General features: G+C 43.3%; 1 protein-coding gene across 4 annotated transcripts in view; it reads left to right on the top strand.

Annotated features, from left to right (window-relative positions):
* LOC115090736 overlaps positions 1-26,901 on the top strand; it is a 161,363-nt gene that overhangs the window by 4,893 nt on the left and 129,569 nt on the right. For 3 of the 4 annotated variants that reach the window (XM_029600198.1, XM_029600201.1, XM_029600200.1), the window contains exons 2-3: positions 13,064-13,173; positions 26,040-26,090. In XM_029600198.1, coding sequence (XP_029456058.1) covers positions 13,072-13,173; positions 26,040-26,090 — 153 coding nt within the window. In that variant the 5' untranslated portion in view covers positions 13,064-13,071. Of the gene's footprint in view, positions 1-1,695; positions 1,808-13,063; positions 13,174-26,039; positions 26,091-26,901 lie in introns of those variants that run through there. The other variant, XM_029600199.1, reaches the window with a different exon arrangement.

The following is a 26,901-nucleotide window of genomic DNA, read 5'->3' on the forward strand; positions in this document are numbered from 1 at the left end:
ATTGGGGGGGGGGGGGGGGGGAGCCAAAATGACATTTCTTCATCACACCCACCTCTATAGCATGGATTCTGCTTTAAAATTGGTTATAAAAAGAAAAGTGTTAATAAAAAAAGTCCAAAGGGTCTTCTACGTAATTTTAAAAAGCTGGCCAGTTTCACACTATAAAATTATTTGATAGCCTTATTCAACTAATTCTATAGGGCTATGAGAGTGAAGTCAGGAATATATAGGAAGGAACAGAATGTCAATACAAATCCTGCACCTCCAGTTCTGTAATTCTATGCATCCACTGAAATTCCCCTAAACAATGGAGCTTGGATGTTTCCCTTACAGCTCATCATACTAAAAGATATTTTCAAATTCTGGTGTCACCTCACAGTAACAGCAGCACAAACACCTTCCACTGCCAGGCACATTGTGAACGAACAAAAAACTCTGCAAAAAAGATTCTCAAAATCTATACTGCAATCCCATTGTAACATAACAGTAATAACACCAAGGACTCAAACAACAATAACCCTACCTGTGAAAAAGCAAGGGTAAATATTACACTGGGTCCTAGAATACCAATACACCACCTACTGATGAAACAAAACAAACCCGATTGCTAAAGATCCCTATACAGACACTATATGCTAGCAGAATCTCTCATCATGGTCATACGCACAGAGCAGAGACAGACCCTCACCAAATACAGAATAAAGCCACATAAAGCATAAATAGAAATGTGCAGACAAAAATTGAACTGTAAAACGCATCATGCCAGACTCTATACAGTGTAACAATGGAAAAACAAATTTCACCATTCCTCGTGAAACAAATCAATAAAATCAAGATATATAAATAATCATAATTATAAAATGATACAAATAAAATAATTTCAAAACAGCTGTTGAATAGAATATCCAATAATTAAAGACTCATGCAAATTTTGAAAGCTTTACCAAACACCAATAAAATATTTCAAACAGCAGACACATCACATACTACCCAATAATTAAAATGGTAGTCAATCAAGAAAAATGAACTTAAAAAGCCACCTTTACTTACCCTCTCCAGCAGTTCTCCTACTCCTTTCCTTTGCAGGACACACCAGAAGCAGAAGTAGCTGCTGAAGCTGTCCTCACAGTCCTCTTCCATTGGTTGGTCCCTGTCACATGGTAGGGGCTAAAGGTCACCGGCGCCATTTTGCTTAGTGGCAGTCGAAGTCGGAGCGGCAGATCGCTCACGGGTCCTCCGCTGGACCACCAGGGGGGGCGTCGGGAGGGTGGCACTTGGGGGAGGCAGGGCGAGTCGGGGGCTGGCTGCCTGCCGCGGCGCCCCCTAAGTCTCGGTGCCCTAGGCACAGGCCTAGCTCGCCTAGTGGTTCCACCGGCCCTGATCATAGATGCAAGGTATGATACTGGGTCGGTCCCATTCACCAGGGCAGGAGAATGACCACTTATATGTGGTCCTAGATTTGTGTTTTCTTCTGCTTCCTTCTTTTTTGTTGTGTTATGCTATCTTCTACTGCAATGTAGACATCTGAAAAGTCACTTAACACTTTTCCCAATCTCTAAAGTTTCTACTCATATGAAATTAATTCTCAGCCATAAAAGGCAAATAGAATTGTGTGAGAAAAGAATCACTGACTGTTACATCAGATCTGACACATCTTTTATATATTCAAGTGATGCACCACAGTTTAGTCAGATGCAGAAGGGCACCAGAGACTCCAAGAAGAGTTGGCAGACTTTGTTATAGAACTGATAGTGGGGGAAAACAACAAAGATCAATTGAGTCCAGTCCTTTTCTACTTTGCTATCAGGTACTTCAACCATTTTATGTGGTAAAATAACATAATCTACTGAAAAATGATTAAGTAAACTTATACTCTAGGATCATGAGCACCAAAGTGGATGAAGGAGAGGCAGGCATGAGCAGACTGTGTGTGGAGCTTAAGAGTATTATGATGTAGCATAGCATTCTAAATACCTAGCATACTGACAGGACAATGTTACCAAATTTTAAAAAGAAAAATAATTTTGGTTAGTCAATCAGTGCTACAATCTTCACATAGGTTGACCAGCTGCCCAGTTTTGGACCAGACAGTCTGGTTTTCAGGCTACAGAAGTAACTAGACACTAATGTCCAGTCCAAGCTGCTTGCATGGCTCTGGGACAGCATCTGAACTGTGCTGGCTGCACTCAGCCGATTGGAGCATGATGTGCATTACTCTGGAATCAGTCCTCCCATCAGATGCTTGTTCTTTGTCATATCCAGTTGAGACAGCCATATAAGAAGGAACGGGAGGGAGATGCATGTAGAATCTGTGCCTGCAGGCTGGAGTTGAAGCCGCAGCTAATTCTCACTGCCTCTACTTGCAGCTTAATCAGTCATGCTGCCCCACTACTGCCACTGCCCCTTCCTGGCTGTGAGCATGATTTGCCTGCCTCTTCTACACCCATGGCTTGGCCCACCAGAAATGCAGCCTCTTCTGTCTGCGAATTTGCTCTGCTGGTGGGAGTGTTTGTCTATTACTTGCTGTAGGTTGTGCGTTCCTCTCTCTCTCTCTGGTCTCATTCTGCCCGGCCACTTTAGCTTCACCTCACTTTGAGCTGGCAGCCCCCTCCCCCCCCCAACACCCACCTCCCTTGCCTGGTTTCTTGTTTTCTGTTCTACTTTTACTGCTGGTGCTTCTCCCCCACAACCAATGGTCAGCTGGTTTTCTATTCTACTAACTGCAACTGCTGAAGCCAGAGTCCGACAATCCAGCTAGCAATTGTTTTTGTAAAGAAAAACGGAAACCACCTCAAGTTGACCCTTAGCAAGCAGAAAGTACCTGGTTTAAAACAAAAACATGTAGTGTGCTACAGTGACCCTGGCCCTGCCTGTACCCCTTTCATGACCTTCTCCCTGCCCAATATCCCCTCCAATCTTGCCCTGACCTCAGTCTCCCACTTCCCTGCCTAGTACTTTTCTGCTTTCCTCAGACCTATTTGTGGGCTGCCCAATGCCCCAGGAAATGTGGGGAACATTGATGGCCATGGAGGGATGGCTCCTTGGATGACATGGCAGGCTACCTGGACCAGCAGCAGCATAGGGACTAGGGTGAGCTCATGCCACTTCAGTGGTGGCATGCAGTGCTGGAGATGCATTGGTGCTCCTCTCTAACCAGATTTTACACCCTATGTAAATACCCAGTCCTCTGACAGCCCTGGATCCCCTTTCTTTCCCTCCTCCATGCCTGGTATCCCTCTGGCCCCCTGAGAGAATTTGTGAGAGAGGGTGTGTTTATGTGAGGAAGGAATCGTGTGAGTATGTGTGTGAGAGAGGAAGTGTGTATGTCCATGCAAGAGAGGAGCGTGTGAAAGAACATGTCCGTGAGAGAATGAATGTGTGTGTACAAAAGAGCAAAGTTTCTATAACCCTCCCTCCCCCAATAAGCCTTGGGAAATGTAAATAGCAGTAGATGAACAGTGGATGATGTCCAGGGTGTGAGGGAAAAGGAGGGGGCTAGGAGAGAAATTCTAACAAAAATACAGGTGCTCACGTTGCCAGGCCTGTTTTGGCAGGCTATACATGGAATCTCACAGGTAAAGATAATATAAGCAGAAAAGGGAGCCCTACTCAGGTTTGAACCTGGGTTTGCCCTATGTTAGAGTGATGTTCTCTTTGAGCCATGTTGAGCTATCCAGAAAAAATTTGCTTAGTCTCCCAAGCCCAGATCTTCAACTATGCCCCTGAGGATCCAGATTGATCCTCAGGAATTTATAAGGGAATAGGAAAGTATTCCTGGCAATTCGAGGACTGGGGGAAAACTGTGAGGTTCTGGAGGAGACCTATGATTCCCATATTTCTATAAATAGAGGTAGCTAGCTATACTTTCTTGCAAGAGGAAGCCCTGAACCATGTAAACTGTGGAACCTGACATGAACTAGATTGAACTGTGAGTTTTTGAGTTTGAGTTGTTGAACCTGAATCCCTTTGTCCCAGAAGAGAAGAAATACTTCCTTATCATCCTGCTACTACACCAGTCCAGACCAGTGGGTTTTCACCACGTACTAGTGAATGGAGAAGGCTGTTCAGTTTGGAGAAGAGATGACAGAGGGGATAAGATAGAAGTCTACAAAACCATGAAAGGACTTGAACAAGTTAATGTAAATCGGTTATTTATTCTCTCAGATAATAGGACCAGGAGGCATTCCATGAAGTTAGCAAGTAGCTCATTTAAAACAAATCAACATTCTTTTTCATTCAGCACATAGTTAAGCTCTGGAATTCGTTGCCAGAGGATGTGGTTACAGCACTTAGTATAACTGGGTTTAAAAAAGGTTTGGATAAGTTTCTAGAGGATAAATCCATAAACTGCTATGACAGTGATTAATAAGCTATAGTAGTTTGTGATCTAACTAATGTTTGGGTACATGCTAGGTACTTCTGATTTGGATTGGCCACTGTTAGAAACAGAATACTGGGCTTGATGGACCCTTAGTCTGACCCAGTATGGCAATTTTTATGTTCTTATAAGATAGAGGACATACTCTTTTTCAGTGATAATATCAGCTGCACTGGCAATAGTCTGTATTCCTCTGTCTCCAGCAGATAGTGGGCACATAAGAACATAAGAAAATGCCATACTGGGTCAGACCAAGGGTCCATCAAGCCCAGCATCCTGTTTCCAACATGCTGGACTGGTACAATAGGATTTCTGGACTCCCAGGTCCTGGCTTTCAGGCCTGGTGCCTGGTGGAGCTTGCTTCCAGGGCAACAGCCTGCATGCTGTCTTCCCTGTTAGAACAGGATCTTGGCTGCTAGGGCAAACAATTTTGTGATTGTAGCTCTAGTGGAGCAGGCCTAGATCATAGCTCCAGGATCTCTTCAGGGTCTAGTTGGGCACAAGCCTGGATCATGACTACTGGGTTCCCTTGTGATCTGGTTGAGCAGATCAGGTAAGTGACTCCTAGGTTCTGTTCTAGGCCTAGTTGAACAATATCTGGTAAGTGACTTCCAGATTTTCTTTTGGGCCTGGTTGTGCAGTGTCTAGTAAGAAGCTCCCAGGTTCCCTTCGGGCCTAGTTAAGCAGGGCCTGGCAAGTGGTTAAAGACCCTGCAGGTGGTTCCCAGGCCTCCAGCCAAGCCTGTTTGAGACTGACAGGGTCTGGTGGGGAGTGGGGGGCCTTTAGCAGATCCTCCACTACCTGAGGGTTGTGAGTGTGGGTCACTTCCCCCTTCTTCTTTCAAGCCCTGGCTGCCCCCCCCACCCCCACCACACACACACACACACACACACACACAATGCTTGGGTTTAATTCCCCTACCTCTGTACTTTCTGGGCTAGACAGCAGCAGTAAAGCTGTTTTTATCAAAAATAAATAAATAGTATAGCCAGCCGTGGTCCTTCAGTGGCTGCCATGACGGAGTTTTCTAGATCAATGAGCAGGTAAGGGCTGTCTTCTTTCTAAAAAACTCTTTGTGCAGGTATAAGTATTCACTGTAGTGGTGTAACCCGCAGCCACTGGAGCTCAGCCTGCCCTTATAAAGTCAAAATGCCTACTTTTTTTTTTTCTTCTTAGAGGTATGTTTGGACGGGGACTGCTGCTGTTATGGAAACACAACCATCCCTTAAGGGGAGATCTCCCCAACTTGACGGGATAGAGAAGGTACAGAGAAGGGCAACCAAACTGATAAAGGGGATGGAACAGCTCCCCTATGAGGAAAGGCTGAAGAGGTTAGGGCTGTTCAGCTTGGAGAAGAGACAGCTGAGGGGGGGATATGATAGAGGTCTTTAAGATCATGAGAGGTCTTGAACGAGTAGATGTGACTTGGTTATTTACACTTTCGAATAATAGAAGGGCTAGGGGGCATTCCATGATGTTAGCAAGTAGCACATTTAAGACTAATCGGAGAAAATTCTTTTTTCACTCAACGCACAATAAAGCTCTGGAATTTGTTGCCAGAGGATGTGGTTAGTGCAGTTAGTGTAGCTGGGTTCAAAAAAGGTTTGGATAAGTTCTTGGAGGAGAAGTCCATTAACGGCTATTAATCAATTTTACTTAGGGAATAGCCACTGCTATTAATTGCATCAGTAGCATGGGATCTTCTTAGTGTTTGGATAATTGCCAGGTTCTTGTGGCCTGGTTTGGGCTCTGTTGGAAACAGGATGCTGGGCTTGATGGACCCTTGGTCTGATCCAGCATGGCAATTTCTTATGTTCTTATGTGTGTTTTTGGTGACATGCGCTGTGTCTGTTCAAAGAGAGCCAGAACTTTCAATTGTTAATTACATGCATGGGAAAAGCTGCAAGGCAAAGAGGGAAGCAGATGGCTCTGCTACCTCAACAGTCTGCACTGGCAGTGCCAGCCACCACATATTTGCCACTCGTACTGAAACCAGTTGTAGACCCTTAGGACCAAGCATGAGATCACAGGCAGATAATATCTGTTATATTTACATGTGCTCATTTTCAGAGGGCATCATGTCAAAAGCATTGTAAACATCTGTAGTTTAAGCCATGCAGGAAGGGCTTGTTTTACTTTCACATCCCTGGTGTACCTATGAAAAAGTGCCGTTCCCAAGTAAAAGGTTCCACTTGCTCCTCCCTCAGATTCTTTGACTCCAGGTCCTTCTCAGTCTGGGCTCTTAAAACACGTGTGGAAAATTATTCCACAGTGTTGGAGTCCATAAGCCTTCCCTCTCTCTAGGGACCTTTGTCTATGCAGGTATGTAGCTCCCTTCTGGCCTAGGGTGGCTAGTGGTTAAGGGAAGCATTTCTACTTTCAAATTCTGACTTGTCTCGATGGCAAAGTATTTCACTTCAGGGTTGGAAGGTTTCATTCCAGTCTTTGAAGACTAAAATGTGAAGGAGGGGTTAAAAGCTGCTGTGCATGGACCAAGAGAGGTACCTTGGGGTGATAGTGTCTAGCAATCTGAAGGTGGCAAAGCGACAAGGTGATAGCTAAAGCCAGAAGAATGTGGGGCTGCATAGAGAGAGGAATAACCAGTAAGAAAAAAGAGGTCATAATCCCCTTGTACAGGTCCTTGGTGAGGCCTCACCTGGAGTACTGTGTTCAGTTCTGGAGACCCTATCTCAAAAGTGACAGATAGGATGAAGGCAGTCCAGAGACGGGTGACCATAATGATGGGGGGTCTCCATCAAATGACGTATGAGGAGAGGTTGAAGGACCTAAATATGTATACCCTGAATGAGAGGAGGTGCAGGGGGAGATATATTATACAAACTTTCAGATACCTAAAAGGTTTTAATGATGCACATTCGTCAAACCTTTTCCATTAGAAAGAAATCAGAATTAGGGGTCATGAAATGAAACTCCAGGGAGGAAACTCAGAATCAAATTCAGGAAATATTTCTTCACGGAGAGGGTGGTGGATGCCTGGAATGTCCTTCCGGGGGAGATAGTGAAGACAAAAAAACAGTGAAAGAATTCAAAGGGGCATTGGATAAACACTGTGGATCACTAAAGGGGCTAGAGGATGCAAATGAAGAAAACATTGCATGGGGTAACTTGCTGGTACAGCAGTTACTACCCTTAACCAATAAACCTTCATGCTGTTGATGCAACTCCATCATTGCTCTCTGCTTCAACGACAGGGGGGAAAAAGGAAAAGGGGAATTGGATTCAGACGGCAACCAACAAGGACCCTGATTTATACGGAATGGGGAAACAAATATTCATGGGGGTAACTTGCTGATGTGGCTGTTACTACCCTTAACTAATAAGCTTAATACTTTGATGCAACTCAACATTACTCTCTGCTTCAATGGCAAGAGATAACAGGGAATTGGACTTTGACAGCAATAAACAAGAGCCCTGACTTTTACAGTCTGATAAACTGATAAGTTATAAGCTTGCTGGGCAGGCTGGATGGACAGTTTGGTCTTTCTGCTGTCATTTCTATGTTTCTATGATGTGAGGTCCTAGAAGGCCTCCTCCATCAGATACTCTTGTGGCCAGCAGGGACGCTGATTGTGATAGACATAATCCCTTGAAAAACAGGGAATAAGAGATTGCCTCTGAAGGGGGCTCCTCCGTCCTGACGTTATTCCAGAAACAAGAGCTTGTTCCCACTAATATTTTGTTGATGACATGGTATTGGCCAAGGATGGCAAGAAAGAACAGTAGGTTCAAAGTTTGAGGCCTGTCTTAGTATTCCTTTTTAGGGTTACTGTTTGGACAGTTTCTGGGAGGGCTGTGTCCCAATTATTTACAGACTCAGAGGATAGTGTCTCCTGGCCTCAGGACTGTTGGAAACTTGGTGGCCTGAGGAATGTCAGAAGAGTAAGCGTGGGGAGGAAATACTCCATCCAGATATTAAGACCAGTCATAGGGTGAGAAGACAAAAATTGCTGATACAGGGATTTTTCCAGATACTTATCTTGCCAATGGAGGGGGTGGTAGATTCCCCCCTCTCTTTCCCACAAAAGCAATTCTGGTAGGCAGCTGGATATAGTGGCCCTACTGTGATTGATTCTTTGCCCCTTCAGGCCAGTGGTCATGGTATAAGATGTGTGATTTATTACACAAAGTGATAATGTAGAGCAAGGCTATTGGTCCTTTAAGTAAGAACTAATAAACGGGCTGATACAGTAAGGACGCGTAAGAAACAGTGCGGCAGTGCCGGATGCACCCTCGTTTGCCGCGTGCACATCTTGGTTCACAAGCCGCTCGATTCAGTATTCAAATTAGATGCAAATCCAAGCGGTGTCCAAAGCGCGTCAATGAAGCGGTAGGGTTCGCAGTCCATTTTACTGTATAGAGCGGTATGCAACGCCTATACAGTATCCAGGGTGCGCTGGAACCTGTCATTTCAAATGTCATTCCACCAGGTAAGTGGATGGTTCTTTTCTACAGACCCTGCTGCCTTGAGCGCCCGGACGGACGTCCAAGCTGCGACCTTGGACGTCTGGCCGGGCACTCAAGGCAGCGTGGCCTCCTATCATGGACGCCTGGATACAGGCGGGAAGGTCCATGAACGTACGCCGTGACCTCGGACATCCGAGGTCGCAGCTTCCGTTCATGGACGTTCCTGCCTCTTTCCGGACGTCCATGACTGAAATGCCCCGCTGCCTGTACGGGGGTCTGTGCTTCTGCCTGTCTGGTCCATTTTACCGTAGTATTCCATGTGCTCCTCTTCTGTCTTGATTGAGTTTTCCTTTTGTATTACATGTGATCCTCTTCTGTTTTATAGATTTTCTCTTGTATTCTATGTTCTCCTGTTCTGTTGGTTTGATTTTCCCTTTGTATTCCATGTGCTCCTCTTCCGTTCTGTAGATTTTCTCTTGTATTCTATGTTCTCTTCTGTTTTGGTTCAGTTTCCAGGCTACAATTATGCTCACCACCTTTTCTGCACTGTACTGCAGGTGCCCCCCTGAGCGATACAGACATCGGAAATGCCCCTTCAGAACTCCAAAAGTGCGCTCAGTCACGTTTCTGGTGCTGCCATGAGCCTCATTGTAGCGTTTTTCGGCGGCTGTGCATGGGGACTGGAGTGGAGTTAGCAACCAGGGCTTGCAGCCATAGCCACCATCACCTATAGGATCAATAATCCGGAATGCATCAAAAACAACTTCACAGCGCCAAACATCATAAACATAACATCATAAACATAACATGACATCATAAACACAACTGTATACTGATCATCCAGAACATCCCCAGACCTGAACACATCACAGATAGAATCCCAGGCAGTAGCCATTGTCACTTACCAAGTAGCCAACCTTCACCGTACTTTCCATCTGGGAATTGGGTCCCCAGAGATGAATGTGCGAGAATGTAGGCATCATGGCAGCTCCCAGGATACTTTGCTACAACATTTAGAATCCGAAGGTGTGCATTGCAAACCACTTGCACATTCATGGAATGGAAGTGCTTGCGATTCCGGAACGCATTCTCTTCATCTGACTTGAGGGTAAACGCAATATGAGTGCAGTCGATAGCACCCAACACGTTCGGCATCCCCGCAATACCCATGAACCCACTGCAGATCTGTTGCAGCCCAGCTGGATCCGTAGGATAGACGATGTACTTCCTCATCCGCTTCATCATGGCCTTCAACACCTGTGACAGATGCTGTGAAACGGAGGCCTGCGTCATACCTGGAACGACGCTCACGGGGTTTTGAAAACTTCTGGTACCAAATAAATTTAAGGTACCGAGAAGTTTAGTCAACCCTGGCACAGCATGGTGGCGATTGGCCTGGGGTCTAGGTCTCAGTGCAGATCTTCATAGAGGAACAAGATTGCCCATGAGCTCAGCCGGTAGGTTCGGACAATATCTCGCTCACACATGCCAAACAGAGTTGTCCGTGTGCGAATGAAACGCCCTGGCCTGCCGATGGCACGGTGCTCTGCCTGCATGGAATACAACAGAGGCAAACACACAAAATTCAAATTAATAGATGAACACATATAAATCCTTTAACAACACATACATGGATATACAACACTGTGGATTCTTGGGTGCACCTAGATTTAATAGCAGGGCAAATAGAAAAAGTTTCCCAGTACATACATGGATATGCCACACTGTGGACTTTCTGGTGTACAGTTTGACTGGCAGCACATAAAAATTATTTAACAGTACATTCATGGATCTGCAACACTGTATTCTCAAGTTTGTATTCTTAAATCAGCTATGCGTTCTTATTTCAGCGTCTACTACAGCCTTATTCTAGACGCAGGAGGAAGGCTCCGTATAGGCGTCCGTAGAGACTCTGTAGAGGCGTCCACATCTCCGCTGGACCCGGAGCCTCAGGATGCCTAGCGGATGCTCATCTCTCCGGTGTCCATAAAGGCATCCATGTCCGGAGCCTCAGAGACGCCCAGAGATGGATGGATGGTACAGTTCAACCCAAACATATCACATACCTCCTCCGGTCTTGCTGCTGGGTTCTCCGGTCTGATGGGTTCTCCTTGCTGCTGGGCTCCCCTGTTCGCCTCTCCAATCTGCCGAGCATTTCGAGCGTTTCTCATTCGAGCATTTCTCATTCTGCTTCTCAATGAATGAAAAATAGGCCAGAGCAATAATATACATGTTGTCCATGGTGCTGTCCGGTACGAAGCTGACCGAACACCACACTAATGCCAGGGTCAGGGTAGGCGGTAAATATGCAGGTTAAAGATGTGGAAAATAAGCTGGTTAAAAAGGCGATAATCTGGGTGCACTTTACTGTATCGGAGGGAATAGCTAAATTGATCATTAACATATCATATACATGCGGTGGGCGGAGACGGATACGCGTCCATTTCGGCAAACAGTAAGGACACGTAAAATCGGATACTGAATCGTGGGTTACCTTACGCGTCCAAATAGTGCGTCCAAAACGGGTTAAAAACAGGGTAACCACGGCCGCGCTTTACTGTATCGGCCCGAAAATTAGTAACCAAATTCTTTTATTGTTACAAAAGCTCCTAATGTTCAAAATATTAAACTTCATATGGTGAAAGCTTCTTTAAATACCTCCTTTTAAATGGTTCCTGTGAGAGCTCCTAATCCTACTCTTTTTTTTTTTTTTTTTTAATCACCTTTTTATTAGGTTTATAATACAGAGAGATACAGTTCATCTGAGAGATAGAACCATAAACCTTTTGGTACAAACAAAAAGAACATTCGCTCATATATGTGAAAAAAGTCATTAGACCATTGTAAACCAGTCAAGAAAAATGAAAGAGAGATCTTTCACACTCTGTAAGTTAAGGAATCCCCCCCCCCCCCCCCTTCTGATTTGTCTCAATGGCAAAGTCCTTCATTCCAGCCTTATTTTGATCCGTACCTTGGCCTTTGAAGGCTAAGAAGTATGACAGTTGTAGTTTGTGGATTGCCCCAGAAATGATCTCCGGTGTTCCATTCACCAACAACTGTCTCCCTTATTGCAGAATTATAAAGATTTGGATCAAAAGTCTCAGGTTTATCTTCTACATCTGCTGATTTGGAACAACAAGTTTCATCTTTAGTGTTCAAGTGAATTCAGTTCAGCAAATTCAAGTTGCTATGGCTAAGGAAAATGCCAATATGGCTTTGAAAATTGAACACCTTAAATTTTGTGAGGAATAAAAACTTCAGGTTCATTAACTTCCCAAAAGTATATTTAATATCTCTAGAGAGATGTTTAAGAATATTTAATGGAAGTTTTGCAGGTTCCTGAGAATGCCATTCCCCCAGTTGTTTAAAATATATTACCTACAGCAATTTAAAAGGTCTATGGTCTATGGTTGATGTACAGGGAGATTGAATGGAACCTTTGGTCTCAGCTGAAGAACCCAGTATAGATGGTTTCTGCTATTAAAAGGTACCAATAAATAAAATACAAATCACACTTTAATAATTGATTTATATTGTGTGATTTGTATTTTATTTATTGGTACCTTTTAATGTTGGTTCTAATTTGTTTTATGTTGTTATGTATACTAGTTTATCTATTTATGTGATATATTTATTGTTTTAGCCCCTGAGGCAGCCCCAAGTGGGGCGAAACTCGGCCAGAGTCGGGCACGAGTAAGAATACTTGTCACCACTCAAAGAGGTTTTATTTGGACTATCTATGAATCTAAGCCAGAACAAAACGACCTCAGCCTGAAAAGTTTAAAAAAAAAAAAGTCAAATGTATGTTTTGGCCATGGACCCTTTAAAACTACCACAGGAGCTTCAGGATCCACATTAGGATCTTGATGCGCCTGTGGTAGATTACCGAATTTCCAAAAGCTGTAGATAATTTTGTCAGCCATGTTATTTTATGTAGATAGGATTAGGTATACATGAGCTGCTTTGTGTGAATTTGCAAAATTCATGCATGCAAATGACATGCAAAGCAGCTCATTGTAATAGGGCTGGAAATTTGGCCTAAAATGAATATCATATAATATTGCTGCAATAGGGCTATATCACAAGATGTATGCTGTTTATTGTGCATTTTAACCCTATCACAGCTTGATAAATCTCCCTAATAAATAGTAGAAATGCTGGCAGTGCTGATTCTAAAGCAACACTGAGGACCCCGCTGTACCTGCCTTGGAAAGGTTTGCATTCTACCATTTAATTTCATATTTAATGGTTCTTTTTCAGTACCTTAAATGTCTTGCCTGAAAATGGAGAAAGATGAAGATCTGCTGGATGCTGAGGAGATGCATTCCGAGCAGCGGATGCATGACCTCAAAGCACAGAGATGGCGGCTGGTAAGATGATTTTTCTAAACCAGCAGGTCTATGTTAGGCAGAAAATAAGTATTTTTAAATAAACAAATAAATGCCCCTCAAGCTGCAAGCAGGTATGACAGGGGAGTCATTTAGCAACTCAGACAAAAATATTCATATACTTTTGCTTTTGATATTTCTTTCAGTATAACATTCTTTCAGAGTAGACTCCCAAGATGGGGATGTATATGTAACTGTAAAAAGTCAGAAAAAAGTATAGGTTTGCAAAAATACAAAGCTGTGATGAGTATGGGGTCGATGCAAAAAATCAGCTTGGAAAACAGGTGCTCAGTGTTGAGCACCCACGTTCCTAACGCGCGCCCAGCACTATTCTTGGGCCAGACATTGAATATTTAAATGAGGAGTGGCGCTGCCAAGGAGGCGCTAGGGACAAATGTGCACCCCTAGTGCCTCCTTGGCAGTGGGCACCCAGGAGAAGTGGCTGTCAGAAAGTTAGGAAAATGGCCGCTCAATTTTACAAGCTTCCATTTTCCTAACCTGTTCACAGCCATAGGTTAGGAAAATGGATGCTCATTAATTGAGCGTCCCTTTTCCTAACGTGACGGCCGGCACACTTTAAAAAATATTTTTTATTTTAAACCTTTCGGTTCCTCTGACTTAATATTGCCACGATATTAAGTCGGAGGATGTACAGAAAAGTAGTATTTTTTGGTTTTTGTACACTTTTTTGGCCTGCTCAAAAATTAACACCTGCTTTGGGCAGGCATTAATTTCTAGTGTAAGAATGTGCAGGTCAGGTGCACATTTTTTTGGGATCTGGAGAGAATAACTAATAGCCTCATCAACATGCATTTGCATGTGATGAGTGCTTTTAATTTTGCAAGGGCTTGGACATGCAATTTGGATGTGCTAATCCCCTTATAGCATGAGGGATAAGAACATGCCATACTGGGTCAGACCAAGGGTCTATCACGCCCAACATCCTGTTTCCAACAGTGGCCAATCCAGGCCATAAAAACCTGGCAAGTACCCAAAAACTAAGGGGTAGATTTTAAAAAATAGCGCGATCGCGTACTTTTGTTGGCACATCAGGCGCAAACAAAAGTACACTGGATTTTATAAGATACGCGTGTAGCCGCACGTATCTTATAAAATCCGGGATCGGCGCGCGGAAGTTTGCCGATTTTGGGCAGCCTGCTCGCGCCGAGCCGCGCAGTCTGCCTCCGTTCCCTCCGAGGCCACTCCGAAATCGGAGCGGCCTCAGAGGGAACTTTCTTTCGCCCTCCCCTCACCTTCCCCTCCCTTCCCCTCCCTTCCCCTACCTAACCCACCCCCCCGGCCCTATCTAAACCCCCCCTACCTTTATCCATGGATTTACACCTGCTGGAGGCAGATGTAAAACCGCGCGCGCCAGTGGGCTGCTGGCGCGCCAAGACCCAACCCGGGGTCTGTTCCGGAGGGCGCGGTCACGCCCCCGGGCCCACCCCCCCAAACGCTGCATCATTTGGCGACACCCCCGACACGCCCCCTTAAAAAAGCCCCGGGACTTACGTGCGTCCCGGGGCTCTGTGCGCACCGGCGGCCTATGCAAAATAGGCGCGCGAGGGCCCTGCTTGCGTAAATCCGGCCGGATTTACGCAAGCAGGGCATTTAAAATCCGCCCGTAAGTCTATTCCATGTTACCGTTGCTAGTAATAGCAGTGGCTATTTTCTAAGTCAACTTAATTAATAGCAGGTAATGGACTTCTCCTCCAAGAACTTATCCAATCCTTTTTTAAACACAGCTATACTAACTGCACTAACCACATCCTCTGGCAACAAATTCCAGAGTTTAATTGTGCGTTGAGTAAAAAAGAACTTTCTCCGATTAGTTTTAAATGTGCCACACGCTAACTTCATGGAGTGCCCCCTAGTCTATTATCTGAAAGAGTAAATAACCGATTCACATCTACCCGTTCTAGACCTCTCATGATTTTAAACACCTCTATCATATCCCCCCTCAGCTGTCTCTTCTCCAAGCTGAAAAGTCCTAACCTCTTTAGTCTTTCCTCATAGGGGAGCTGTTCCATTCCACTTTTCATTTTGGTAGCCCTTCTCTGTACCTTCTCCATCGCAATTATATCTTTTTTGAGATGTGGTGACCAGAATTGTACACAGTACTCAAGGTGCGGTCTCACCATGGAGCGATACAGAGGCATTATGACAATTTCCATTTTATTCACCATTCCCTAATTCCCAACATTCTGGTTCCTTTTTTGACTGCTGCAGCACACTGAACCGCTGATTTCAATGTGTTATCCACTATGACGCCTAGATCTCTTTCTTGGGTTGTAGCACCTAATATGGAACCTAACATTGTGAAACTATAGCATGGGTTATTTTTCTCTATATGCATCACCTTGCACTTATCCACATTAAATTTTATCTGCCATTTTGATGCCCAATTTTCCAGTCTCACAAGCTCTTCCTGCAATTTATCACAATCTACTTGTGATTTAGCTACTCTGAACAATTTTGTATCATCTGCAAATTTGATTATCTCACTCGTCGTATTTCTTTCTAGATCATTTATAAATATATTGAAAAGTAAGGGTCCCAATACGGATCCCTGAGGCACTCCACTACCCACTCCCTTCCACTGAGAAAATTGTCTATTTAATCCTACTCTGTTTCCTGACTTTTAGCCAGTTTTTAATCCACGAAAGGACATCACCACCTATCCCATGACTTTTTACTTTTCCTAGAAGCCTCTCATGCGGAACTTTGTCAAACGCCTTCTGAAAATCCAAGTACACTACATCTACCGGTTCACCTTTATCCACATGTTTATTAACTCCTTCAAAAAAGTGAAGCTGTTTTGTGAGGCAAGACTTGCCTTGGGTAAAGCCATGCTGACTTTGTTCCATTAAACCATGTCTTTCTATTTGTTCTGTGATTTTGATGTTTAGAACACTTTCCACTATTTTTCCTGGCACTGAAGTCAGACTAACCGGTCTGTAGTTTCCCAGATTGCCCCTGGAGCCCTTTTTAAATATTCGGGTTACTTTAGCTATCCTCCAGTCTTCAGGTACAATGGATGATTTTAATGAAAGGTTACAAATTTTTACTAATAGGTCTGAAATTTCATTTTTTAGTTCCTTCAGAACTCTGGGGTGTATACCATCCGGTCCAGGTGATTTACTACTCTTAAGTTTGTCAATCAGGTCTTCCACATCTTCTAGGTTCACTGTGATTTGATTCAGTCCATCTGAATCATTACCCATGAAAATCTTCTCAAGTACGGGTACCTCCCCAACATCCTCTTCAGTAAACACTGAAGCAAAGAAATAATTTAATCTTTCCGCGATGGCCTTATCTTCTCTAAGTACCCCTTTAACCCCTCGATCATCTAATGGTCCAACTGACTCCCTCACAGGCTTTCTGCTTTGGATATATTTAAAAAAGTTTTTACTGTGAGTTTTTGCCTCTACGGCCAACATCTTTTCAAATTCTCTCTTAGCCTGTGTTATCAATGTCTTACATTTAACTTGCCAACGTTTATGCTTTATCCTATTTTCTTCTGTTGGATCCTTCTTCCAATTTTTGAATGAAGATCTTTTGGCTAAAATAGCTTCTTTCACCTCCCCTTTTAACCATGCCGGTAATCGTTTTGCCTTCTTTCCACCTTTCTTAATGTGTGGAATACATCTGGACTGTGCTTCTAGAATGGTATTTTTTAACATTGACCACGCCTCTTGGACATTTTTTACTTTTGTAGCTGCTCCTTTCAGTTTTTTTTCTAACAATTTTTCTCATTTTATCAAAGTTTCCCTTTTGAAAGTTTAGCACGAGAGCCGTGGATTGCATTCTGTTCCTCTTCCAGTCATTAATTCAAATTTGATCATATTATGATCACTATTGCCAAGCGACCCCACCACCGTTACCTCTCTCACCAAATCCTGTGCTCCACTGAGAATTAGATCTAAAATTGCTCCCTCTCTCATCGGTTCCTGAACCAATTGCTCCATAAAGCTATCATTTATTCCATCCAGGAACGTTATCTCTCTAGCGGGTCCCAATGATACATTTACCCAGTCAATATTGGGGTAATTGAAGTCTGCAACAAAATTAGTGGAAACCAATATAAATATATATTATAGCCTAAAAGGTGTCAGCAAGCCTGTCGTTGTGATACTTAACAAGTGACTAACCGGTCTACACATCACCCACCTTCAAAAATTATTTTTAATGAAATATATATATATATATATATATATATATATATATATTTTTTTTTTTAAACACGGCCCGTGTTTCACTGTGAAGCTTCTTCAGGGTCAAACACGGCCCATGTTTCGCTGTGAAGCTTCTTCAGGGGCATGCAATGATATCGATAATAGCGTGTCACATCACTTATATACCATTTTGAAATGGACACAGCGTCTCAATGTCTCTTCGCCATGGAAAAAAAAAAAATTCATTAAAAAGAATTTTTGAAGGTGGGTGATGTGTAGACCGGTTGGTCACTTGTTAAGTGTCACAACGACAGGCTTGCTGACACCTTTTAGGCTATAATATATATTTATATTGGTTTCCACTAATTTTGTTGCTGATTATATCTGTGTGGTATACCATTGACTCCCCTTTTTTGACTAGGTAATTGAAGTCTCCCATTATTACCGCACTACCATTTGGTTAGCTTCCCTAATTTCTCTTAGAATTTCACTGTCCGTCTCACCATCTTGACCAGGTGGACAGTAGTATACTCCTATCACTATAGTTGTCCCCGACACACAAGGGATTTCTACCCATAAAGATTCAATTTTGCATTTAGTCTCATGCAGATGTTTATCCTGTTGGACTCTATGCCATCCTGGACATAAAGCGCCACACCGCCTTTTGGGTGCTCCTCTCTGTCATTGCGATATAATTTGTACCCCGGTATAGCACTGTCCCATTGGTTGTCCTCCTTCCACCATGTCTCTGAGATGCCAATTAAGTCTATGACATCATTCAGTGCTATACATTCTAATTCTCCCATCTTACTTCTTAGACTTCTGGCATTAGCATACAAACATTTCAAAGTTTTGTTTTTTTGTTTGTATTTTCATTCTGCTTTTTAATTGATAGGGGTAAGTTAGAATTTTTTAGCTCAGGTGAGTTTTTAGTTACAGGCTCTTGGACTACTTTTCTTATTATTGGAACCTCACTGTTCAATATAATAGCCAGTCGTTGTAAATTCTCTGATTTTCCCATCTGGCAGGGCTTACCAAAAGTATTAGAGCATCAAAGGTTATTTGGACAGTTTGCAGGGTTGAAAATTAATCAAGATAAATCTTAAGCCCTGACAGTGTTTGGGAACTTGAAGGAGAAATGGGGAAACTTTCTTTATGATGGGTGGAGGGAGAAATGAAATATCTGGGATTTAGAATTCCAGCCGATATTAGCATGATTTATAAGGTAAACGTACAACCTCTGCTACAAGGTATGTCTAAGGCTTTGTTACACTAGCATATAAGGTCCTTAATCACTTGTTAGGAAGAATCATCTGGTGAAGATGGAGTTCCCAAAGTGGCTCTATATAATGCAGATGTTACCTATCTGGTTGAACCTTAAGGATCTAAATAAACTCTTCAGAGGTTTCCTCTAGAATGGGAAGAAGGCAAGATTATCATTGAGTTCTTATGTGAGTCCTGGATTAAGGGAGATTAAATTGCCCAAACCTACAAAGATATAATTTACTCTTCATGCTGTGACATATTGTTATCATTTCGAGGTGTTTGAGTGGATTCTTGGGTACTGTGGGAGATGACTACACCCGCAGGGAGGAGCCCTGTGGGGAGCCACAGTACTGGGCTAGACTCAGGACGCACAAACACAGAGTTTTGTCTTTTATTGTACAGCTGATGGATACCACCAGAGGTGGCAGTAGTGAGCTCATCCAGAGGTAGCAGTCCAGGGACCCTCGGCAGAGGGAACCCGTCTCACCAAGATGGTATAGGGATATCCAGGTGTTCCCAGCACAGGAGAACTGTACATGAGACAGACTGAGAATTAGATTACTCACTAGATGGTAGCTGTAAGGTTGATGATTCCACCAAGGCAGAAGTAGATGGTAACAGGCACTGATGCAGGGGAGCAGGCCCTCGAGGAGCGAGTACCTGATCCCGAAAGAAAGCAGAGGGCCCCAGAGGAGCGGGTACCCAGGTTAGAGTTAACCCCGAAGGGCAGAGAGGGCTTCCAGCAGCAGCAAGGAAGCGGCTGAGTAGCATAGACCAGACGAGTCCAATCCTTGCTAACTCAATGAGCTAGCAAACAAGCATAGGCTAAATACCTGGATGGCGTGACGTCACTCAATGGGGATGCCCCCGAGGTTACCGGCATGACGTGGATAAAGATGTGGGTGGCGTGCACGCGCGCACCCTAGGAGGCCCTTAGGAGAAACATGGTATGAGGCTTTGCCATAGCGGTTCCAGGAACGCTGGAGGACGTGGCTTGCAGACGCGGTGGCAGCCATCTTCCCAAGGCTAGTGGGGAGAGCAGAGAAAAAGGTGAGGCACAAGGGTCGAAGCCGTCTGAGACCAGATGCAACACATATTGACTGATTGGCTCCTCCCTTTTCTCTGTTCTAGAGCAGTTATAAAGTTGGTTTGGACCATGATCTTTGAATTTTTTACTACAGGTAGAACCAGGAGAAGTGCTGACATAACTGAAATACCAGCTGGTGGTAGTCTCATGTAGGAAAGCATGGTCATTATTGAGTAGATGGTCTCACCAGCAAGATAAGGTTTCACATTTTATGTATATAAGTGGGAATCCAGAATTTACACCAGGGATGGAGAATGTGGTGTTCAAAGAATGGGACAAGAAGGGAATTAAGAGTATCCATCAATTCTTTAATTAGCACACAAATAAGCTACGGAGCTTTCAAGAATTGCAAAACCAATTTTCTTTACTGCACAAGGATTTCTATGCATACCTTCAGCTGAGGCATTATATTATAGAACTTCTGAAGGCTAACCCAGATGTAAGCTTAGGGGAGCCCATGAAAGAAATCCTTTTAGGTGAGAAAATGATGAAACCATCTTGTATTAAATTTAATAAAGCCTTAATCAAACTAGGAGACCGAGAAGACCATTTTGAAATTTTTGCAAAGTGGTCTAAGTGGTTGAAATTTACTTTATCAATACAGGAGTTCCAATATTGTTATAAGCAAATCCCAGAAGTTACAGAAAATATAGTGTTAAGAGAAACAGAAGTTTCTATGTAAGTATTGTATGTCACAAAAGAGCATATAAAGCACAGATTTCCTCCTCAGACCTCTGCCTTAAATGTGGATTTTGGTTCTGTCCAAAAATACAAAAATTCTGGAGAGGAGTAGAGGATATTGTTTCAAGCTTTTCAAAATGGTATGTGAAGGAGGGTGAGAGTCTGGCTCTTCAGTATATATGATGGGGTTCAGCCTACTTTATGTTCTAAACAGAAATTGTTTTTAGATAAAGTAAGCTTAATTGCAAAGAATTTCTAGCTACATGGATAGAACAGGAGGCACCTAAGCTGATTCAATGGGAATCTAGATTGGTTAATGTTTGAATATCTTTCTATTAAATCCTTGTCTAAAAGAAAGTATGAGGACATGGACATGTGGCAACACTTTATTGATCACTTCTCACCAACTCATTGGGGAAAAGCATTGGATATGAAAATGTGATAAGGGAGTTTATGGCCAGATATAGAACGGTGTGCTGGTGCATACCTGCATTGCTCGTGGCATTTACAATGTAGGCTGGTAGTATTGTTCTCACGCATGGCAAATGCGAGCACTTATCTTATCAATCTCACCCTCTTATGCGTGCTTTATACTTTTATTACACATTTTTAAGTTTTATGAGGTATATTATAAGAAATAACAAATACTTTATAGAATAAGAATAGAGAATTGCAAATGAAGAAGGGAAGGAGTAGGGGAGGGAGAAGGGGAAAAGGAAACTGAGGTTAACAAATTCCTTTTCTTGTTTAGATTCTTGGTTTTACACTTTGTGTAAAAGATTTATTTGGCCATACAGTGTTTGATCTTTTTATTTTTGTAACTCACTGTTTCAAAAATTCAATAAAGAAATTATAATAAAAAAGCTTCCAGTACATCCCGATAGTGAAAAGTATTGCACATTGTCTACATTTTAGACTTTAAAGTTCTTTTAAACTTCTCTACTGCTGCTGCTTTGTTGGTCACCACTTTGCTTTTTTAACAATATTTTCAGAGACCTGTTTTAAAAACTCTTTCCCGCTGTCTGTCTTTATCTTTTGAGATAGATGTCAGACGCTATCTTTGTTTAAAATATATTTGTAAGCCTTGTGATTGCCAAGGATGCCATATCTACTAAATCCGCTTGTCATTGCACATCCACGTCTAAGACAATAGTTTATGTCTTTTAAAATGTACCTTGGCTGGTCTGAAAAGCATAAATATCTTGTCCCTGGGCCATTCTGCAACTCAGTTTCTATTCACATCTTTATAACGCTTCCTAATGGCCTGAAAAAGCCATGCTATGCCTCCCAAACTGCCCATGATCTCAGGATTATTATAATGCTTTTTTTTAAACAACTTTTTGTACATTTCTGCTTTCAAAAACTTGGCTAGACATATATGCTTTTGTTTTAAACCTGCTCATTTTAAAAACTATGGGGTAGATTTAAAAAAATACTTGAGCGCATCCATGTGTGCGCACTACCCAAGCGCACACATGGACACGTGATTTTATAACATGTACACATTTTATAAAATCAGGGGTGGCGTGCGCAAGGGGGGGTTGAATTTGGCAACGTTCACGTGGCGATGCATTGGGGCCTTCCCCAGTCCCTCCCAGTCTGCTCCAACTGAGGAGTGGACTGGGAGGGAGCTTTCCTACCCCAACCTCCCTTCCCCTTCCCCTCTCCTCCCCACCCTCTAAAACCCTTTTTTTTTTTTAACCTTTTATTTCGCAAGTTACTTCAGGGGCTGACCTGTTGCTCTTCTCTTCCCCTCCAGCCTGAGTGAGTGCAGACATTCTTGCATTGCTGCTGTTGCCATCTGGGCTGTCAGCATGCTTAAGTATTAGTGGGAGTTGGCAACTGCATCATGGCCTTTTCTTCTTCCCACCCCCTGCGGCCCAAGGAGCAGTGTTGGCCCAATTTAAAAACAAAAAAAAAACCTGATGATCTGCAATGGGAGAAATCAGCATTAGTCCCCACAGCTGATGGAATTAATTCTTGGGCCATGGGGGCTGGAAGAGGAGGATGCTGCAGCTCCCATTGTGCTCGGGGTGGAGATGGGGAAGTGAGTGAAACTGAGAATGAGTTAACACTATAGGGAAGGGAGTGAGTGAAATTGAGAGCAAGCTAACCTGTGTGTAAGTGAGAGAGAGAGAATATGTGACTGAGAGCTTGTGTTTAAATACGAGAGAAAGAGAGATCATGTGTATATAAGTGAGAGAGAGGGAGCATGTGTGTGATTGAGAAACTGGTCCCGGAGGTGATTGGTGTGCATGTAAGAGAGAAAGCAGCTGGTCAGGGAGGTGACTGGCTGTGTGTGTGTGTGTGTGTGTGTGTGTGTGGTGAGGGAGGTGATTATATGAGAGAGAGATGGACTGGTCAGTACGGTGACTGGTATGTGTGAGAGAAAGAGGGAGGTGACTCATCAGGGAGAAGACTGGTTTGCATATAAGAGAGAACCTGGTCAAGGAGAAGACTGGTATGCATGTATGAGAGAGAGACTGTTAGGCAGGTGACAGGTGTGTGAGAGAGAGTGGTGAGGGGTGACTGTGAGAGAGGTAGAGACTGGTGAGTATGGTGTCAGGGAAGTGATTGGTATGTGTGACTGTGTTTACAAGAGGCAGAGAGCCTGGTATTGGGCCCTAAGGATGAGGACCATGAAGACAGCTTTGGTAACCCCTGCTGATTCTGGTGTATGCCACTAGCCTACAAGAGAAAGGAGTAGGAGAGTTGCTGGAAGGGGTAAGTTAAGATGGCTTTTTAAGTTCATTTTTCTTGATTATTGGGTATTATGTGATATGTCTTGCTGTTTTGAAATATTTTATTGGTGTTTGGATAATTTTTAATACATTTTGTGAGTTTGTAATTATTGGATATGCTATTCATCAGTTGTTTTGAAAAAATGTATTCTCTTTAATAGTATAGTTTTACAATTATTATTTTAATAGTTTGTAAATAATATATAAACAGAAATCTGTAAAATGGAAACAGCAAGAAGCCAAACTCCGTATGTAGTGCAACAATGGTCTCTCTATTCTGTATGTGGTGAGGGTCTGTCTGTATTCTGCATGTGTGACCCAGGTAAGGGTATTCTACAAACTTGTAGTTTCTCAGTAGGGATCACAATAGCAGCTTGGCTTGTTCTGTTTTCCTAATAAGAGGTACATTGGTGTTTAGGGCCTGTTTTTAATATTTGTAGTATTACCATTTCATAGGTTGGGTTGTTATTGTTTGAGTGTATTCCATAAACTTAGTACAGATTAGTTTATATGCATTATTGCAGATCCTGGGAGTATGTTAGGTGGTATATTTCTATTTCTCCAGGTTTGCACTGCACGCAGAATGGCGTTTTAGTTATTTATTCATTTATTACACCTTTATACCACACTAACAGCAAGCTGACCACGGTGATTTACAACAATAACAACAAGATTACCCTAAATAAAACATTGGAACAGCCACAATTTCACCTGTTTTTCTAAAACCCAAATAGTTGGCCTCCATTCTAATAGCTGTTGGAACAGAGTTCCAGTGTTTGGGTCCCACTACTGAGAGCATCTTCCTGGACCCTTTTTTTTTTAACCTGCTTGATCCTGGAACTATAAGAGTGGCTCTCCTGAGAAATGCAACATCTGCCTGAGAACATATCTTTGTACCCTGCTTGCCAAATAATTGGCTCCCTTTCCATGATGGACCTTATATATTAGGATTACAGTCTTAAATAGAATTCTCTCCCTCACAGGTAGCCAATGTAAAACACTCAATGTAACCTAGCACTAATACATCTAGGGCAGCCAAAAATCAATTTGGCTACCATATTTTGCATCATCTGAAGTCTTTGCAAGTTCTTCCCTGTAATTCCCATCAATACCCCATTGCAATAGACAAAAAGTGGCATAACTAGTTCCTGTACTTATAGGGGCAGATTTTTAAAAAATACGTGAGCGCGTACTTTTGTTCGCGCACCAGGCGCGAACAAAAGTTCGCTGGATTTTATAAGATGCACGTATCTTATAAAATCTGGGGTCGGCGCGCGCAAGGGGGTGCACATTTGTGCAACCTGCGCGCGCCGAGCCCAGCGCGAGCTGCATGTTCCCTCCGAGGCCGCTCCGATTTCGGAGCGGCCTCGGAGGGAACTTTTCTTCGCTCTCCCCCCATCTTCCCCTCCCTTTACCTAACCCACCCCCCTGGCCCTATCTAAACCCCCCCTTACCTTTGTTGGCAAAGCGTAACTTTGCGCGCGTCGCCGGCAGCCCCACTCCGTCCTCCGGTCCCGGGGGCGTGGTCCGGAGGCCTCGACCACGCCCCCGGGCCGGCGCCACGCCCCCGGGCCCACCCCCGAAACACCGCGTCATTTCAGGGATGCCCCCTCCCGCCCCTTTTCGAAAGCCCCGGGACTTACGCGCGTCTCGGGGCTTTACGCGCGCCGGCGGCCTATGCAAAATAGGCGTGCCGGCGCGCGAGGGCCCTGCGCGCGTAAATCCTGAAGGATTTACGCGCGTGGCCCTTTTAAAATCCGCCCCTAAGTCCGAAACACCCCTCAAACACTTTATTCCTTATTTTTCGTAATTACTGCAGCTTTAAAAATATCCTCCTCCTCAGAGATACATATGGGACAAAGGACCAGTTGTCATAAATCACCCCCAGGTTCTGAATTTCATGAATATTATCATATACTTTCTTCCCCACCTCTAATTGAAGACTACGCTCAGTTGTCCCATACGAGAAAACCATCCACTCTGTTTTCTCCTCATTCAATATCAACTTATTCTCCCACAGCCAATTTCCTAAATGCTGCAGACCTTTCTAAACCCTACTCAAGTTCATTACAGGTCCTTTCCTAGAGGACAAACAATCTGAACATCGTCCTTATAAATATATCCCTGAAATCCCAAGCTACGAATCAAACTTTTTTGGGTTTCCATTCCAGTTTCTGACTCCATATATATAATTTGTGGTCTTTTTGTACTTGATGATGATCAGTTTTATGTGTGTGACTGAGATGAGGTATTTTACTAGCACGTATACATTTGTATCACTTATTTGTTCTGTTTTCTCAATAGGACATGCATTGGTGGAGAACTGCTGTCATTTCATTAGGCTATTATGCCTGGTAGTAGGAAGACTTTATGTTGCTGTTACTGAGATGACACTATTATATCTTTTTTGCATGGCGAGTTACATGGGCAAAGCCATTGTTCTGGGTCAGGGGTTCCTGTGGATGTAGAATACATGTTTAGTTTTAGCCCCTTGGTAGTCATGTGTTCAGTGTGTCACACATGAGAACCATCTGTCAGGTGTGTCCTGACAGGTAAAAAGTTGAGAACCACTGATCTAGAATGTGGAGAGTGATTGGTCAGTGTCCAAGTGTGAAAATTCCCAAGGGCCTAGAAGTGAAGTCAAGAGTAGACCTGCACCCATTGCCCTTCTTAATGGTGAGGACACTGGAAGACCAAGAGTTTATAATATATGTATATAAGACTGTCAGAAGTGTTTGTATAACTGTCATGAAACTGGGGCAAAGTGTGTGGTAAAACTGTAACATTGCTTGAAACTTCCAGTTCTTTGATCTACATTCTGGGACCCTTTTCCCAGATAGTTTCTCCTTAAACCCCAGTCTGACCATGATCTGAAACTTGAATCTGTTTTTTTTACAGGTTAAAACTCTGAAAAATGATAAGAAATATCTGCAGCAGCAGATGGAGCAGGTATGTGAGGTACAGAGCCCTAGTTCACAGCACAACACGGAGTATCACTGAATACTAAGGGTATACATTATATTCTTTTTGAAAAGACATGAAAATATAACAAAATACTGTTTCATTACATGTCATTTCAAAACCAACAAAAAAGTAATTGGGTTTTCCATTTTCATTTTGGAATACTGTCCCCAGGCCACTGCTGCCTCCGTCAAAGCACCCATTCTTCCCCAGCACCATTACAATAAAAAAAAATTAACTCCACTAGGCTTTCCTCAACCTGTCACCTTCCCCATACCCACCTTACTCCATCCATGGGAGGTTAGAAGTCAAAATGGGGGAGGAGTGACGGGTTGCCCCTGTCCTGCCAGGTCCCATTTTCAAATGATGCTTGCTGGACCTGAGGCTGGTACCATTCTGTTGTATGGCTGAAAAAAACAAAAAACTGAAGCAATTCATTTTTTTTTCTCACACCCCTACTGAATACCAGTGAGAGAGATTTATTTTGACAACATTGTTCTCACAGGACAAGCAGGATGGTAGTCCTCACATATGGGTGGCATCACAGGATGGAGCCCAATCACGGAACACTTTTGTCAAAGTTTCTAGAACTTTGACTGGCACCTACTGGGCATGCCCAGCATGGCACTAAACCTGCAGCCAGCAGGAGTCCCCCTTCAGTCTTCTTTTTTCCATGCAGCAGTAGCCACGCAGGTTAAGGAGCTCCACAGAGATTCCTGACAGGAATTTTCCTCACGGAATTACTTAAAACTTCCATACCCCACAGGGGTCCCTCCTTCGAATTTCTGACTCCACGGTA

This window comes from Rhinatrema bivittatum, chromosome 4, assembly GCF_901001135.1.
Source record: "Rhinatrema bivittatum chromosome 4, aRhiBiv1.1, whole genome shotgun sequence".
Classification (NCBI taxonomy): domain Eukaryota; kingdom Metazoa; phylum Chordata; class Amphibia; order Gymnophiona; family Rhinatrematidae; genus Rhinatrema; species Rhinatrema bivittatum.